This window comes from Neltuma alba, unplaced genomic scaffold (genome assembly GCF_004799145.2).
Source record: "Neltuma alba isolate B1F8T4 unplaced genomic scaffold, ASM479914v2 tig00012044_pilon, whole genome shotgun sequence".
Lineage (NCBI taxonomy): Eukaryota > Viridiplantae > Streptophyta > Magnoliopsida > Fabales > Fabaceae > Neltuma > Neltuma alba.
In genome coordinates, this window is record NW_021636609.1 from 346677 (window position 1) to 366051 (window position 19375).

General features: G+C 32.6%; 1 protein-coding gene across 1 annotated transcript; it reads left to right on the forward strand.

Moving 5' to 3' along the window:
• Positions 1-1786: 1786 nt before the first annotated feature.
• Positions 1787-14533, forward strand: LOC114721534 (uncharacterized). Its single transcript, XM_028907358.1, has 4 exons — positions 1787-1970; positions 2108-2281; positions 13029-13351; positions 13775-14533. Exons 1-4 carry the CDS (start codon positions 1787-1789, stop codon positions 14531-14533), a joined length of 1440 nt encoding a protein of 479 aa, XP_028763191.1.
• The last annotated feature ends 4842 nt before the right edge of the window (positions 14534-19375 follow it).

Here is a 19375-nt window from a genome sequence, read left to right on the forward strand (position 1 = left end):
GAAAAGCAAACAAACAAACGTGTCATTTAATTTTCTCTTTCTCATCAGGTATCTTTTTATTTTTCCTTGAACAGGCGGAAGCATAAGCATTATTTTTACTTTAAAAAACTTATACTTGAAATATCCCTTAAAATGGGGGGAAAAAAAAAACAAAGTATACATATAGTGATACTCCCTCTAATTTTTAGTATAGGAACTAATTAGGATTTGAATTTGATCATAAATATATAACAGCTCGGTCCATTTAATTTGTTTCTCATATTTATCATTTTTAAACTAATTTAGATATTTTATAAATTGATATATAATCTAATATTACACAGGGATACTTTTGAAAGATTAAATCACATGTATTATATATAATTGATAAACTTACCTAACTTTTTAATCTACTCAAATTTAATGGTAAAGACCAGAAGTAGTGTTATTTACCGTCAAATTGAAACTTGCATGATAAGATGAATTGCAAAGCCCTCTTTTTTCTTTTGGTAAAGCCACACCGATGTGCAGCTTGTTTATGTTGATCTTAAAGCAGACAAGTTGGAATATATGAAAAAGGGGCCCACATTAAGATTTTCAAGGTTATTATAATATATTCTTTCCAACGGATGAGACGAAAGTAATATTCCTCCCATCATGGGGCCATGATATTATACGGCTTTAGCTTGCCTACTTAAATCATCACAAAGCCCCGTCTGGTCTCAGTCATCATTAATTAATTCCTGCTGATCGATCCATCGATCCCTTGCACCCCCACATAAGATAGTCGTAAAATCAGTTTTAGTTTGAATCGGCAGAGTTCCATTTTGTTTTCCCCAAAATGGAAGTGCTCGAATCGTTGGCGATCGACGAAATGGAACTGCGTTCTGCAGTGAAGAATCGAAAATGGGAGCGTGTTGTGGAAATTTACATTAATGATCCAGAGATTCAGAAGAGACCGATCAACACGTGGGGAGACACGGCACTGCATGTGGCCATTGAGACAGAGGACATTACTACTGTCACACGATTGATATGTGTAATCAAATCCCGCCGGCGGGGAGCTGAAGAAGCCCTAGACGTTCTGTCACTGAAAAATGGCACAGGCAATACTCCTCTTCACTGCGCAGCCTCTCGTGGCTCAGACGTCATCTGTGATCGCATCACAAAACTGTTCCACAAATCACTGGTAATGAGAAGAATGATGTCTTTCTTTGTGCAACTTCATTACTTAAAGGGAATTAATCTCAACTGTAATATTAATAAATTGAACCCTGCAGATTGGGGTGCGTAATGTGACAACGGAGAGACTCCTCTCTTCTTGGCTGCTCTTCATGATAACCGAAAGGCCTTCCTCGTTCTCCACCGTGCTGCCGGTGATGATAGCCAACGGTATTGGAGAAGGAACAACGGTGACACTATGCTTCATTGCACTATTAAGAGAGAATACTTCGGACGCACACCAGTGAATTAACTAGCTATCTCTCAAATAAGGGCTACTTGTTACCTAGCTAGCTAATTTTTATTCTTTTGGTGCACTACTTGCAGAATTGTCGTTGATAATAATTCAAAGTTGCCCAGCCATCTCAGTCCTTACCAATGAGAAGGGCGAGTCACCTCTGACAATCCTCGCGTCTACTCCCTCTCCATTCATCAGCGGCATTCATCTTAGCTGGTTGGAGAGACTTTACTTCCGTTGTGAGTACGAGCGCATTATTTCCATATATGTTTAATTATTCAAGTTAGAATAACTAATAAGGTTATTGTGTGTGATCCATCATTATCATCTAACCATAAGAATACATGCATGCATCATCATAAAGTCATTCATGCTGAAGAGCCCAATCCTCCCACTGATGATGATCGTAATCATGGAGAAGAAAGCACTGTCGATGTTGAAGATCCAGAGATGACGATGGATGAGGAGGAACCGACCGACAAAAGTGTTACAGATGATATTCGTACCTTTGAAGCTGTTTTCAGATTCTCTAGTACGCACCCTACTAGCTATTAATTGATTCGAGTTGATCTGCTTGCTATATTGATTAATGAAATGGACACATAATAATAAGAAACATATATGACTGACCAAACAAAGAGTTACTAATGTACATATATTTGTATGCAGAGAACATACGGAGACACCTACTTGGTTTGAAGATCATGAAACTTCTTGTAGCCGGAGAATCTTGGTACGACGCCGTCATTGACCCAGATGTACGTGATATGCTCTCAAAGTCGCCTAAGAAAATCCAAGAGCCACGAACCATTGTACCGCCAGCAGACCGGCGGGAACACAGCGGTAATTAACAAAACTATATATTTTTAATTAATTTAAAACTAGGGGTAAGAAATTTGTCTGAATTTCTTTCTTTTTGAATTTGATGGAGTGAAGGGGCTGAAGAAGTACGGACAGTATTGTTGAGCGCAACTAGAAACGGCGCGACGGAGTTGGCGAGGGAAATCCTGAGACGAAAGCCTTCTGCGATATATGATGAAACCAGTGAGAAGAAGAACATAGTGCTGGTGGCAATAGAGGCGAGGCAATCAGAAATATTGAAGGAATTGATGAAGCACGCAAGTTGGAATGACAAGCGCCTCAGGCATGGAAAGGATGTCAAGGGAAATACTGCGTTACACTTGTCCGCAAAGCGTTCTGTTAATCCCACTATGTACGTGTCTGTCATTCACTTACTGCAGTGGGAAGTGCATTGGTTTCAGGTTAGTTTCATTAATTTGATGAGTTAATTATTATAGAGTGATCTGAAAAAGGCACAGGGCAAGACCAATGAAATCATTGAACGGGACCATTTGGTTAATAACCGATCTAAAAATTCGGTTGTTGATACACAATAGTATGTCATGTGATCCATATAACCAATCCCACCTAATAAAATAAAGCTTGTTATTGCAGAATGATAGGTTTAAGGAGCTCATCCAACATGTTGAAGTATTTTTTGAGAAATTAGTTTAGGATAGTGTTATTGAAGTGGTAGTTGATAGTGCTGGATGAAATTTAAGCCATTATTAAATTGCATCTATGTATCCCATATTAACAATATTCATTCCCAGTATGTGCAGAAACTTATGCCTGCTTACTTCCTGCTTACTTCGTGGAGGAACACCGAGGGATGTTGGGAGAAAGTAACCAGTGGGTGAAGGAAATGTGTGGGAATTACATGGTTGCCGCCACCCTTATTTCCAGTGTTACGTCTGCGTCGTGCTTGCAAATCCCAGGGGGTTATGACGGCCAAAAGGGCACACTAATTGTAGGATCTAGCACCGCTGCATTTCAATTGTTTGCTATAACCGGGCTTGTTTCCTTTTGCTTCTCCATCACTTCTTTGGCTGCCTTTCTTGCCACTTACTCTTCACCAAGTAATCAATACGAGCATTATCGTCGAGCTTTGCCCTTGAAACTTCTTGTTGGCTTTTTCTCCTTGTTTGTCTCCATGTTGATTTCCTTCTGTGCTGGCCACGTCTTTAAGCTTTATCCCAACCACAAGTCTAGGTGGGGTTCCCATTTGGTGCTCATCAGGTGATGAGCACCCAATACTCATCACCTGATGAGCAATCTGGACCGTCCAGATTTAATTTGGACGGTCCAGATTTAATATTATTAAATAATTATTTTAAAATAGAAAAAAATTATATTTTTAAAAAATGATAGTTATAAGATTATCTTTATTTTTTATCTTATACCTATTAAAATAATTATTTTTTAAAAAAATAAAAATAAAAATAAAAATAAATCCGGACCGTCCAGATTAATCTGGACGGTCCAGATGGGTGATGAGCATTGGGTGCTCGTCACCTGATGAGCACCCAATGCAAATCCGTCTAGGTGTATCCCTTTGTACCTTTCTCTCACTTCCATACCTCTTTGCTTTTACACTGCAACGCAAATCCCACTTTTCTGGCAACTTCTCGTAGCTAGCCTTGCAACTGTGCCATTCTCCAGACCATTCTATGTCGACCGGCCAGAAATTGATGTTGAAGAAGTAACAGAAAGAATAGAAGAAAAATTCCGAGCGCCAGTCACCAGAAGAATAATAAGGATGAGGAGACCAACCGTAGACAGAGTCAGCTTTAAAGACCACCGCGAGTTTTCTTGAGAGTACATTTACGAGGGTGATCTTATTTTTCCGGTACATCTAATACCCTAATTTTTTTTTTTATGCATCCAAGATCCAATCTTATTTTTAGTACCAAGATCAAATTTGGTATTAACATGTTTATATACATGTGTGTGTTTAATTATATAAAATTAAAAAATATTTTTTTTTTGCCATCCAAAAAAATGTATGATTATACTTTTTGATTTTGGACATATCTTTGCTTACGGGTTGGTGGGTATATCTAGTTTGAAGTTAGTTCAACTATTTTTTTTTCCATTTAACATTCAATATCTTAAGTTTAGAATGTTTGTAAGTGTATAAGTACTGTTGACACAATACTTGAGAGTATTGAGTGAAACTTAACCGATTATTAAATTGCACACATATATAAATATATTTCTATATATCCCATATTTACATTATTCATTCACAGCACGCATGTGCACGAACTTACGCCTTCTTACTTCATGAATCAACCAAACGATGAGGGCAATAAGATTTGATGGCTGAGCTCCAAGAAGAAACACCGTGGCATGAGCACTGGAATTGATTCCATCATGAATAATTTATGGGTTTCATCATTTTGTTTATTGTATAAGGAAAGCAAGAGGTCTCTTTTATTATTTTCTGTGATGTGAGAGTACTGACTGTGTTTTTTCTGGGTGTCTTTTTGATAATCGCCAATTGGAACGTATTTCTCAGAGTTTTCCTTTTACTTGTTCCTTTCCAATTAATAATAATAATAATAATAATAATAATAATAATAATAATAATAATATCATCATCATCATCATCATCATCATCATCATCATCATTATTATTATTTTGGATTACGCGATCAACTTCAAGGGTATGCGACGCGTATCTGTTTTTAAATTTTGTTTTGTGGTCCTCCTCTTAAACTCGGGAATTAATAAAATCTCAACTTTACCTGTCTTACAAATATTAATGCAAAGAAAAAGGAGAGGTTATGATCTTTATATAAACTAATTGAACTCTACTTTAATGAGCCCAGCAAGGGGGAGCTCGCAGGCTTTGCTCCAGTGTGGTTTGTGCGTGAAAGCCATAGGGGTGGGTTTTCTCCCCGGGAGAGGTTTTATCTGTGAGTAAATTTTTCATATACTACTCTGTTTTTATTTATAAATTATTTATAAAAAAGATTTATTTCTGAATATAAGTCATTTGTAGGCTAATTAATAATTTTTCTAATTTTATCCTTGTTGACTTAATAAATACATAAAGAGAGATAAAATAAATATGTAAAAAAATTATAAAATGTAGTTTTAATACCCTCTCTTTAATAAGGACACAAGTGAAAAAATGATTAATTTAATTTTTTTTTTTATTCAAGTGTTGGAGGCGACAATGAATTAAGAAGCAGAAACATTGTTGATTCAGATCCTCAAAGTGGAAAGGGGTAAAAAGGACAACCGAACTGACCTAGTGACCTACAACCTATCAATGGGTTCTGACGAGTCGCCATGTGAGAGTCGCTAGGAGAGACAAGAATCACTGTGGTCGTCGGTGGATATCGTCGCCGCGGTCATCGGTGCATATCGAGAATTTTCCCCGCGTCGTTAGTAGAGAGTGTCTGCCGCCCTTGCCGGTGGAGAGTCGCCGCCGCCGCCGCCGTCACTGGTGGAGAGTCGCTAATGAGGAGGTCGAAGATGGAGGAAGTGAGAATCTGAGATAGAAAAATGGAGAGAGATGTGGAGGGCAGTAATGAAGATCATGGTACCTAGGCATTTTTAATTTTTTAAAACAACAAATTAATAGAAATAATTGGCTGACACATGGGTTAAACATTATCTGAGTTGCCTCATTCTTATTGGGTAGAGTTTAGATGAGCTGGTACTCTGGAAGTGCCTAATATCTCTCTTTCCGAAGTCATCCCGATTCGTCCCTGGCGTTCGTTTTGGGCGTGTTCAGATTGGAAGTATGCTGGACAGCCTAATCAGCTAGCTTCCCAACCATGAAGCTCTTTTCGGATTCTCCTTTTTAAGGAGTACCATAGGTAACTAATTATTAATTTTAATGCTTAGTTAGATCTTTTTTTGAAACCTGCACTTGCACGCCTCGAAGCATAAATAAGTAATAATTCATTTACCAATATTCCACTCCTTATTATAAGCTGCTTATAGAAGAAATATTTGTAGTTCAAAACATAAGTTCATTTAGGGGGTTATTACTTATTAATAATTATTTTTTCAACCTTACCTTTATTTAATAATTATCATTGGGAAGAAAACAAAGAAAGAAGATTCAGAGTTAAAAATGATTTATACATACAGGAAGAGAATTTTAATAAGAATAAACTCGAAAAAAAATTATCAATTTAAGATATATTCAATTATAATTTAACTATCACCACTTGATATGTGAAAATCAGTTAAAAGGGATTTACATATGGTAAGTAGGGAGGCTTGTTCGGAATCACGATCATAAGTATTTTTAATCACATTTCATGTAAGTCAAAACAAACTTTTCACATATATTCACTTCGTATTTGATAAATCACAATTAAAGACAGTAATTAAAAGCTTAACATGTCTGTTTATGGTTGGCAGAAAAGAAAAGGAGACATGTATTTGGATCGCTGATCATGAAACAACTGGTAGATAATGACGCTTTTTGTGATAGTTTGATGGAGATGGACGTGTTGGGGATGGACGACGATCATCCGGCGAACTTAGCAATGCTGTGTCCTTCATATAAAGGTACTTGGATGTTTAAAATAAATTTTAAAAAATGACTTTCTTTAATTAATTTTATTTTTTTTGTTTACATGTGGGCAACTGATTTATAAGTAAGATATACTCCTCCGGTCCTAATTATAAGACCCAATTGACTTATTTGAGGAGATTAAGGAAGTAAGTTAAGTTGGTTATTTATAATAAATAAGTGTTATCATTCCTAAAATATCCTTACTAATTAAGTATATTGGTTAAAACTATCATCATTAGAAGGATTATCTTGGAAAAAATGCATAAATATAAGAGACAAAATGGATTGGGGTCTTATAATTAGGACCAAATAAAAAGTCAAATGGGGTCTTATAATAAGGACCGGAGGAGTATATATGTATGCATGCGCATGCAGCATCATTATTAGGATGGACACCATTGTTGAGAGCAACAAAATATGGTGCGATCGAAATGGTGTGGGCAATCTTGGAAAAAAAGCCCTTTGCAATTGAGAATGAAAGTGATGAGAAGAATGTGATGTTGGTGGCGGTAGAAGAGAAAACAGTCCACCCTATTGATGCAATTCATGAAGAAGCCGTCCATCTGGAATGGGAAGCTCCACCATGCATCCGACGTCCATGGCAATACTGCCTTGGACTTGGTCGCCAAGCTTTCTCGTCATAGTAATGCACCTATGCCTGCCGTTTACATGCAATGGGAAATTCACTGGTTTGGGGGGTGTGTGTGTGTGTGTGTGCATGATCACTTAGCTTAATTAACACGACTGATTTCTAGCTACCATTATTCAACTGTACGTATGTATTTATGTATGCAGTATGTGACCGCCGGAGTTCAGTTTTTTATTTATGTACGTCAGGGGATGGTCTACGCACAGGCATCGGAAGAGAAGTTTACATTGTTTTTAATGCTTTCTTTGCAAAATAAAGAGAATTTTATTATGTGAAACAGTAGCATTTGATTATTTACAAATAACTTTATTTTGTTTTAGATGAAAATACGACTTTGCTAATGGTTAATTTTTTGTGGGCTCTACAAATGTATCCAATTTCACGAACTTAGGTGATTAATCCAAAACTCATTATGTCTCAACCGTCTAGATTAAAAAATTTTAATTAATTATTTTTAGATAAAAAAATTATTTTTTTGAAAAAAATAATAATTAAGAAATTATTTTTATTTTAGATGAAAATAAAATCAAATATGAACCGTCCAAATCATGTTTGAACAATCTAGATCTAATGAGCTTGTAGATTCATTATTTTAATGAGCAGTCGAACCCGTTTCCTAATTTCACCACATCAAAGCATGCATGTGGTTCACGTCCTGGTTCTGGCCCTCATTGATTAATTTTGGACTTTGATTTTATAGCCACCACGTACTATTTACTTTGCAACTTTTACATAATTTTGGACTTTGCAACTATTTAATAAGATACAAACAACTTAACTAATTTTTTTTGTAACTTTCATAAATTAGTTAACTAGGATTAATATTCAGGACAAGAGAGTCATTGTCTATTTTAAATGTTCTCACTTATTCAGTATAAAATCGATCAATTTAGAATTTACTCCTCATTATTTTATCAACATTTATAATATTAAAATATGTAATAAATGTCTCTCTAAATTGCGTACCGTGCAGCAGGCTTAATAAAGTTCATCCCCTGGTTTTGTTCATGAAAATTATTACAGAGCTTTTGTCAAAAGTGGGTCCATTATATTGCCCCATAACATCGTAATTAGTCAGGATGTTGTGAAATTATACAAAAGGAAAATTTCATCTCTCCTATATGTGTTATGAAGGGGGAACTAAGAAGATATATGACACGGTGGAATGAATATTTATCATATAGGATCCAGTTTCCCTGCTAAGCGGGCGATGAGCACCATACGCCCATCACCGAAACGCAGTGTTCTAATAGTTAAGGAAGAAATCCTGGGCATTGAATGCATGATAATCCTGCTGATATGCACAAAAATTTTCATTTTTCTATTAATTCCAAATATTTTAATAAAATATAGTTATTCTTCAAATATTAATTCCAATATAGATACATGCGTACTACCTCCAGTCCCAAATATATGAACTAGTTAAAAATTCAATTTTATTATAAATAATTTCAGTTAACTTTGTTTCCCATATTTATTTATTTTTTTACAAAGTTGTCTATATGGTGATTGAACATGTTAAAAGGGTTACCATGCTACTACACATGATTAACAAGAGTATTTTAGGAAAAACAATATTCATTTAATAGAAATAATTACCTTAACTAATTTTTTTTAATATTCACAAATTAATTATTTAGTTCTTATATTAATAGAGAAGGTTGTAATTATTAAAAAATATAACACTTAGTTCTTAATATAAGAGCTAAATCACTAATTTGAAAAGATTAAGAAAATCAGTTAAGTTGGTCAACTATAACAAGTGTGTATTGACTTTTTTAAATTGTCCTCTTTAATCATGTTTGGAACTATCCTTTGATGGGAACCCTTGCAATCAATATATGGATATTTTAAAGAAAATATTATAATTTTAAGAAATAAAATAGATTAAGATCTCTTATTTAGAAATAAGTTCAATCTCTAACTAATTCGTACATCAGATATAAGAGTTAGTAGTAATTTTTTTTCAATTGCAAAAAGTTAGAGCCTGCCTTCCCTCCCAAAAAAAAGGGCGTCCAGCGTGTCTCATATCATCCAGCATGGGTAAACTTTGAGAAAATTTTTTTTAAAAAGCCCAGCAAAAACGACCATGGCAATTAAATGAATGGCGCGTATTGCTTGATGAGCACTTGGCGCTCATCATAGGGCTCGGCATGGAAAACGGTTCCGGCGAACTTTACTAAGCCTGCTGCATGGTACGTAATTTAGAGATACATTTATTACATATTTTAATATTATAAATGTTGATAAAATAATGAGGAGTAAATTCTAAATTGATCGATTTTATACTGAATAAGTGAGAACATTTAAAATAGACAATGACCCTCTTGTCCTGAATATTAATCCTAATTAACCAATTTATGAAAGTTAAAAAAACTAGTTAAGTTGATTATTTCTTATTATCATGTAAAAGATGCAAAGTAAATGGTGTGCGGTGGCTCTAAAATCAAAGTCCAAAATTAATCAATGAGGAACAGAACCAGGACGTGAACCACATGCATGCTTTGATGTGGTGAAATTAGGAAACGGGTTCGGCTGCTCATTAAAATGATGAATGTACAAGCTCATTATATCTGGATTGTTCAAACATGATTTGAGCAGTTCATATTTGATTTAGTTTTCATCTAAAATAAAAATAATTTTTAATTATTATTTTTCTCAGAAATAATTTTTTAATTAAATTTTTTTAATATAGACGGTTGACGGTTGAGACATAATGAGTTTGGGATTTATCACCTAAGTCCCTGAAACTGGACACATTTGAAGAGCCCACAAAAACCCATTCGCAAAAAGGAGGCAGGAATTAATTAATGGTGACTGAGATCAGACGGAGCTTTGATTTTTTTTTTTTTTGGACCGAAAGCTTTGTGATGATTTAAGTAGGCAAGCTAAAGCCGTATAATATATCATGGCCCCATGATGGGAGGAATATTACTTTCGCCTCATCCGTTGGAAAGAATATATATATATTATAACCTTGAAAATCTTAATGTGAGCCACTTTTTCATACTACCTCTGTTTCTAATTATAAGAACTTGTTTGATTTTTAATTTTATCCTAAATATAAAACTTCAATTCACTTTGTCTTTTATATTTATTCATTTTTTTCAAAGTAGTCTTTATAGTAATTGTACATATTAAATGTTTCATCAAATAATAATTCTAGCTAATATACATAATGAATAAGGGTATTCTAGGAAAAACAACACCTATTTATAACAAATACTTAACTAATTTTCTTAATCTTTTCAAATTAGTCAAGTAGATCTTATATTAAGAACCGGAGGTAGTATATTCCAACTTGTCTGCATTTGTTTTACTCATCAATTGTGCTTTAAGAGCAACATAAACAAGCTGCACATCGGTGTGGCTTTAACAAAAGAAAAAAGAGGGCTGTGCAATTCATCTTATCATGCAAGTTCAATTTGAAGGTAAACCACACCACTTGTGGTCTTTACCATTAAATTTGAGTGGCTTAAGAAGTTAGATAAGTTTATTAGTTATAATAGATGTGATTTAATCTTCCAAATATATCAGTGTGTAATATTAGATTATATATCAGTTTATAAGATATCTAAAATAGTTTTAAAAAATGATAAATATGATAAACAAATTAAATGGATTGGAGTGTTATATATTTATGATCAAATTCAAATCCTAACTAGTTCCTCTATTAAAAATTAGAGAGAGTACTGTCTCCATATGTATACTTTGTCCCCCCCCCCCCATTTTAAGGGATATTTCAAGTATAATTTTTTTAAAGTAAAAATAATGCTTATATATGCTTCCTGCCTTCAGTTCAAGGAAAAATAAAAGATACCTGATTCCTTTCGAAAAGGAAAGAGAAAGAGAAAATTAAATGGCACGTTTGTTTGTTTACTTTTCGTGTTTCATGCATGTTTTGGATGATTTTGATTTTCCTCTCCTCTTTCTGTTTTACAAAAAAAGAGGTTTGTTTCTTTTTCAAAATGTTTCTTGTTTTGGGACCCTTTGATCATCATCTTCATCTTAATTCCAACCTCTTGTTCCAAGAAAGTAGTCATGATGTGAACCTCATCATTCACAGCAACGGAAAACCAATTAAGTCCATCCCTTTATGGAGTCAATATATGATAAGGAATCAGTTTCAGTGCTTGTCATTTTGATGAGCACCCTAAACTCATCAAATCTGGATGATCCATATTTCATTTGAATGATTTGGATTTGATTTCTTTTTTATTTGTATTTGTTTAAAATAATTATTTTAATATCTATAAAATCTAAAATAGAGACAATCTCTTAACTATTATTCTTTCAAAAAATAGTTTTTTCTATTTAAAAAAATTAATTAAAAATTTTAAATCTGGACTGTTCAAATTAGATATAGACAGTTCATATTTGATGAACTTAAAGTGTTCATCAAAATGATGAGCACTGAAACCGGTTCCCTCATTTATTGGTTTTCTGTTGCTATGAAGGATGAGGTTCACATCATGACTACTTTCGTGCAACAAGAGGTTAGAATTAAGATGAAGATGATGATCAAAGGGTCCCAAAACAAGAAACATTTTGAAAAAGAAACAAACATCTTTTTTTTTTTTAACAGAAAGAGAAAAAGAAAATCAAAATCATCCAACACATGCATGAAAGACGAAAAGCAAACAAACAAACTTCTCATTTAATTTTCTCTTTAATTTCTTTTTTTTTTTTAAGGAAGCATGTCTCTTTTAGAAGACAGGAAGCATAAGTATTATTTTTACTTTAAAAAACTTATACTTGAAATATCCCTTAAAATAAAAAATATATATACATATGTAGATACTCCCCTAATTTTTAATATAGGAACTAGTTAGGATTTGAATTTGATCATAAATATATAACACCTCTATCTATTTAATTTGTTTCTCATATTTATCTTTTTGTTGAAACTAATTTAGATGTCTTATAAACTGATATATAATTTATTACCATACAAGGATATTTAAGGGAGATTAAATCACGTATATTATAATTAATAAACTTATTTAACTTTTTAATCTACTCAAATTTAATGGCAAAGACCCGAATTAGTGTTGTTTACCTTCAAATTGAAACTTGCATGGTAAGATGAATTGCACAGCCTCTTTTTTCTTTTGTTAAAGCCACACCTATTTGCAGCTTGTTTATGTTGATCTTAAAGCACAAATGATGAGCAAAACAATTGCAGACAAGTTGGAATATACGAAAAAGTGGCCCACGTTAAGATTTTCAAGAGTTATTATATTCTTTCCAACGGATAAGACATATATTCTTTCCAACGGATGAGACGAAAGTAATATTCCTCCCATCATGAAACTATATATTGTAGAGAGAGACTCTTGGTACGACGCCGTCATTGACTCAGACGTACGTGATATGGTCTCAAAGTCGGCTCAAGAGGAAGCATCCGAAGAGGCATCAGCCTTTCCACGGCCAGCAGGCCCACGGGAACACAGCGGTAATTATAAAACTATATATTGTTAATTTAAAATTAATTAATAACCGACCAGGGGTAAGAAATTTGTCTAAATTTCTTTCTTTTTGAATTTGATGGAGTGAAGGGGCTGAAAAAGTATGGACAGCATTGTTAAGCGGAACTAGAAACGGTGCGACGGAGTTGGTGAGGGAACTCCTGAGACGAAAGCCTTTTGCGATATATGATGAAACCAGTGAGAACAAGAACATAGTGCTGGTGGCAATAGAGGCGAGGCAATCAGAAATATTGAAGGAAGTGATGAAGCACTCGAGTTGGACAGATATGCGCCTCAGGCATGGAAAGGATGTCAAGGGAAATACTGCGTTACACTTGTCCGCAAAGCGTTCTGTTAATCCCAGTATCTCTGTGTCTGTCGTTCACTTGCAGTGGGAAGTGCACTGGTTTGAGGTTAGTTTAATTCATTCATTTCATTTAATTATCATGGAGTCTGAGAACCAAACAAAACACTTAATGAAGTTATTGAATGGATTCTTTTAGTTAACAACCTATTTAAGAATTTGATCATGTTATTGATGAAGCACAATGATGGCAGCACATGTAACCAACCCCACCTAGTGATATAAAACTTCTTGTTATTGTCGTAGTAGTACTAGAGGGTTAAGGAGCGCATCTAAAACATCCTGATGAAGTAATTTTCTTTTATTAGCACTCAATATTCTAAGTTTTTGATGTTTATTGCTACAGAATATAAGTTTATGATACTTACTACTGAAACGTTACTTGATAAGAGTGCTGATACATCTTAACCCGTTATTAAAATTGCATCTTTATGCGTATCCCAAATACATTGTTAACATTATTCATTCACAGTATGTGCAGGGACTTATGCCCGCTTACTTCATGAATGAACCAAACAAGGAGGGCAAGACTCCAAGCATGATCTTTGAGGAGGAACACGGTGGGATGTTGGAGGAAAGTGACAGGTGGGTGAATGATATGTGTGGGAATTACATGGTTGCCACCACGCTTATTTCCAGTGTTACGTTTGCGACTTGCTTCCAAATCCCAGGGGGTTATGACAGCCAAAAGGGCACACCAATTGTAGGATCTACCAACACTGCATTTCAATTGTTTGCTATAACCGCACTTGTTTCCTTTTGCTTCTCCATCACTTCTTTGGCTGCCTTCCTTGCCATTTACTCTTCACGAAGTGATCGGTACAAGGATTATCGTCGAGCTTTGCCCTTGAAGCTTCTTGTTGCCTTTTTCTCCTTGTTTGTCTCCATTGTCTCTATGTTGATTTCTTTTTGTGCTGCGCACGTCTTTGAACTTTATCCCAACCATAAGTCTAAGTGTTTCCCTTTGTACCTTTCTCTCACTTCCATACCTCTTTGCTTTTACTCCGCAACACAAATCCCACTTTACTGGCAACTTCTCAGAGCTAGCTTTGCAACTGTGCCATCCTCTAGGCCATTCTATGTGGGACAGCAGCGGCCAGAAATTGATGCTGAAGAAGTAACGGAAAGAATAGAAGAAGAATTCAAAGAGCCGGTCACCAAAAGAATAATAAGGATGAGGAGACCAACTGTAGAAAGAGTCAGCTTTGAACGCCCCCGCGACTCTCCTTGAGAGTACATTTAGCAGGTGATCTTATTTTTCCAGGCACATCTAATACCCTTTTTTTTTTTTAATGTATCCAAGATCCAATCTTATTTTAAGCAAATGGAAGTGATAAGGTCTCAAGTTCAAATTTGGTATTAATATGTTCATATATATGTGTGTGTGTTTAATTATATAAAATTAAAAAAATGTTTTTTTTTGGCCATCCAAAAAAATATATGTTTATACTTTTTGATTTTGGACATATCTTTGCTTACGGGTTGGTGGGTATATCTAGTTTGAAGTTAGTTCAACTATTTTTTTCATTTAACATTCAATATCCTAAGTTTAGAATGTTTGTAAGTGTAAAGTACTGTTCAATATACTCCTCCGGTTTTTAATATAAGACATATTTAACTAATTTGATTAGATTAAGGAAGTTAGATAAGTTAGTTCATTATAAGAAATATAACATATTTTTCCTAAAACACCATAATCATCTCCCTCCCTATTTTATTTGATTATAGTTGAGGAAGTATCTATATGATTAATTTAGAAAAAATTGATAAATATGATAAATATATCTTATATTTAGGACCAAAATCAACTTGATAATTAGATCCTATATTAAGGACCAAATGAGTGTGTGTGTGTGTGTATTTCTATATATCCCATATTTACATTATTCATTCACAGCATGTGCAGGAACTTACGCCTACTTACTTCATGAATCAACCAAACGATGAGGGCAATAAGATTCGATGGATGATCTCCGAGGAGAAACACCGGGGCATGAGCACTGGAATTGATTCCATCATAAATAATTTATCGGTTTCATCATTTTGTATGAGGAAACCGAGAGCTTTCTTTTTATTATTATTATTATCGTCGTCGTCGTCATTATTATTATTATTATTATTTTCTGTGATGTGAGAGTACTGACTGTGTATTTTCTGGGTGTCTTTTTGATGAATAAAAGTAATACTAAAGCCAATTGGAACGTATTTCTCAGATTTTTCGTTTTATTTCTTCTTTTCCAATCAATATTATTATTATTTTTTTTATGGATGACGCGATCAACTTCAACTCTTCAAGGGAATGCGACGCGCATCTGTTTTTAAATCTTGTTTTGTGGTCCTCCTCTTGAACTCGGGGATTAAAATCTCAACTTTACCTGTCTTACAAATATTAATGCAAACAAAAATGAGAGGTCATGGTCTTTATATAAACTAATTGAACTCGACTTTAATGAGGCCAGTAAGAGGGAGCTCGCAGGCTTTGCTCCTGTGTGGGTAGTGCGTGAAAGCTATAGGTGTGGGTTTTCTCCCCAGCGGGAGGAGAGGTTGTATGTGTGAGTAATTTTTTCATATATATGCGACTCTGTTTTTATTTTTAAGTTATTTATTAAAAAAAATTATTTCTGAAGATGAGCTAATTAATATTTTTTAAATTTTATTCTTGTTGGCTTAATGAATGCATAAAGAAAAACAAAGTAAATATGTAAGAAAAAAATATAAAACGTAGTTTTAATACACTCACTTCAATAAGAACACAAGTAAAAGAAACGATTAATTTAATATATTTTTTTATTTGTGATCTTTAAGTATAAATAACTTATAAACAGAAATAAAATGATATGTCAAAAAAAATTTAGAGGTGACTGATCAGAAAGTTGTCATTATGGGGGTGTTTGGATGAGTACTAAATCATAATTTTAAAAATAATTTTAAGATATATGAAATAAATATGTGAAGAAATTTGTTTTAATTTTAAAAAAATACTTTTTAAAATCATTTTCTTAGTTACCCAAACATCCATTATATCTGTAGTAGAAGGTTCCGACTGACAGTTCCTCCCTTGGAGAAAAATTTGAGGAAGGCGTTGGATATTATTAAGTGACAATATACAAGATACCAGCCTAGCAGGACGCGGGTGCTTGGTAACATATAAATTACTGTTACAAATTTGTGTAGCTGATATAAAAACTAGATAATTAATTTAAAGATATTAAAAAAATTAATTAAGTTAATTTTTTATAATAAATATATATTGTTTTTTTAGCATATTCTTACTAATCATATATATATATTAGTTAAAACTTTCATGTAATGAAACTTTTAATAGGTGCAACTATTATAATAATTATTTTTAAAAAATAGACAAATACGAGAGATAAAATAAATTATAATCTTATATTTAAAATCAAATTAAATATTAAATTAACTTTTATATCAAGAATAGGAGGTATTACTTCTTTTTATAAGATATAAATTTCTGAGTCTGTGCGCAATTTTTAATATAACTACACTTTAGGAATTTTTAATGCATTTTTTTTACTGTCAATTAATTCCATGTCCCTCTTCTTTTTTTTTCCCCTGCAACCTCGTCTATTTTTTTTTACTTATTCTCTTTCAAGCCTATCTTTTTTATAAATAAGATCGCTTTTGGAAAATACGTTGTATTTTTACATATTTATTGTTTTTAATTAATTTAAACCAACTTTTTAATATATATAATTTGATCATTTACATCTCATAAAAAGGAATAGAGGTAGTGTTTCATCCCTTACTTTATAATAGTAATAATAATAATTAAATATTCCTCCTAAAAATGACTTATAAATTAGCTATAGGACGGGATATATTTGAATTTGGAAGAATTACCTTCCCCTCCCTCTTCTCATCAAAGTATTTTTTTTTTCCCCCACGTTTGCTTTTTCACATGCAATTGTTATTGTAGGCAGCCTAGCTCTTGTAATTATATATATTTTTAAACTTTCCAAATATCGCGTCAAATTTAATTGGCTATTAAATCACTATAAATGGTTATTAATTGACATTGAATGGAATGAATTTGTCAAACCTATCCTTGCCTAATTTAAATTATCCGGTTCCCTAGCTATTCTTGTAAAGTTGTTGCTGTAAGAATTAGATATGCAGAAGGTAACACTGTCACAGATTGGAAGTATTATTATATTTATAATTCTTAGTGTGTGTGTGTATGCATATGCATTATATTTATCATTATAAAATATAGTTTCGAATATACATTTATATAAATATAATTATTATTGAGTATATATTAGCCAGTGTATATGTTAGCTGTTAATTATGTATTATAATTATATTTATTCAATTTTAATAATTATAAGTTTAAATTTTATATATTAAATGTTTATGTTTCAAATAAAATTATATAATTTAAAAAACAACTTAAATAAAATAAAGGTAAAATTGCCCATAATTTCTGTCTTTTAAACTAATTACTAATTAAGGTAACTATAATCTCCCTCTCTTCTCATTAATTCAAACCTCCCATTCCCTCCTTGGAGCTAAATACACCCTTGGTCACTCAATTTTTATTAAAAAAAATCATTAAAGCACAAAAAATGTAAATTAAATCTTTAATCAAAATAAATCTAAAGTAAATCAAAATTCAAACGCAAAAGTACGGTACAGAAGGAACCACCCCCTTTGCAGATGCAAGGAAATATTTTTGAAAAAATAATCAATAAATAAAATCTCTTTTGGTGGGTGCAGAGTCCTTTATCTGACACCAATTTTTTTGGGAGAAAATAACAAACAAAGACCCCCAAATTATTAGCGTTACAAGAAGGTTACCTGAATAAATAAAATTACCATGAGGGACCCAGTTCCATATTGTAAATATGACATTTTAGTGAAATGTCTAAAATGCCCTTCAACCAAATGACAAATTCACTTTAATGAATGACAATTTTAATAGATCAAATCACAACTTAGTTAAAGGTATGCCAAATGACAAGTTAATTATGAAAAATAACAAGTTCATTTTAACGAATGAGAATTTCAGTAAACTAAATCACAACTTGACTTAGGGGCATTTCAGACATTTCACTAAGATTTCATATTTATAATATGAAACCGAGTCTTTCATGGTAATTTTGCTTATTTAGGTAATCTCTTTATAATTTTGATAATTTAGGGTCTTTACTTGTCATTTTCCTTTTTTTTGGCAACTGTATTTTTAATATGAAAATTATTTCTAATCATTAGAGAAGACGTACATAATCAATCTTATATATGCATTTTCAATCAAATTTAAATTAGATGAATTTTAAACCCAAAAGAATTAAAATAAGTACAGAATATTAACAATAATAACTAGTGATGAGGAAGTTATGTGTAAAAAAATTTAAAAGTCCAAATGTAATTAAAAATTAATATTCAATATGATCCTAAATATAAAATTCATTACAAGATCTTGATTTCATGCTAATTAGGAGATTTAATTTTTTTTAATCGTTTTGCTCACAATATCCTTATCTACTTGGGTTTTTTTCATCTATACGCATTAAATACTAAAAATTGAATAAGAGGGGTAATAAATGAGTAATATCTGAAAATGTAACAAATCTAGGCACTATTTTCTCTATTCTTTTTTATAAACAACAACTACCATACCCTCTTATCCTTAAATATAAACAACATTTATAAATTGTCTTAAATTTTTTTAGCAAATTTTCTATTTTGACCCATTAATTACTTATTTTAATATCCAGTATATTTATTATCTTATTTTTCAAACTATCATCTCTCTATCCACATTCTCTCTTTTTTATAATTCTCTTTATTATAATAATTTTTATATTCTTTTTCTTGTACTTTTCTTTCTCATAAATTAAGATATTTTGGGGAAAAAACTTCTAATTCTCATTTGTTTATTTATTGTCTTCAGCTAATTTTTCGACCTACTTGATAGGGTCTAATGTTATTTATGAAAAAAGTGGGAGGTAGTAGTGTTTCTTTAGATCTTTCTTTCTTTTGGAACTGAAGTTTCTTTAGATTTCAAATCAACTTAAATTTGGTGCATCCAATTGGAGCAATGAATTAG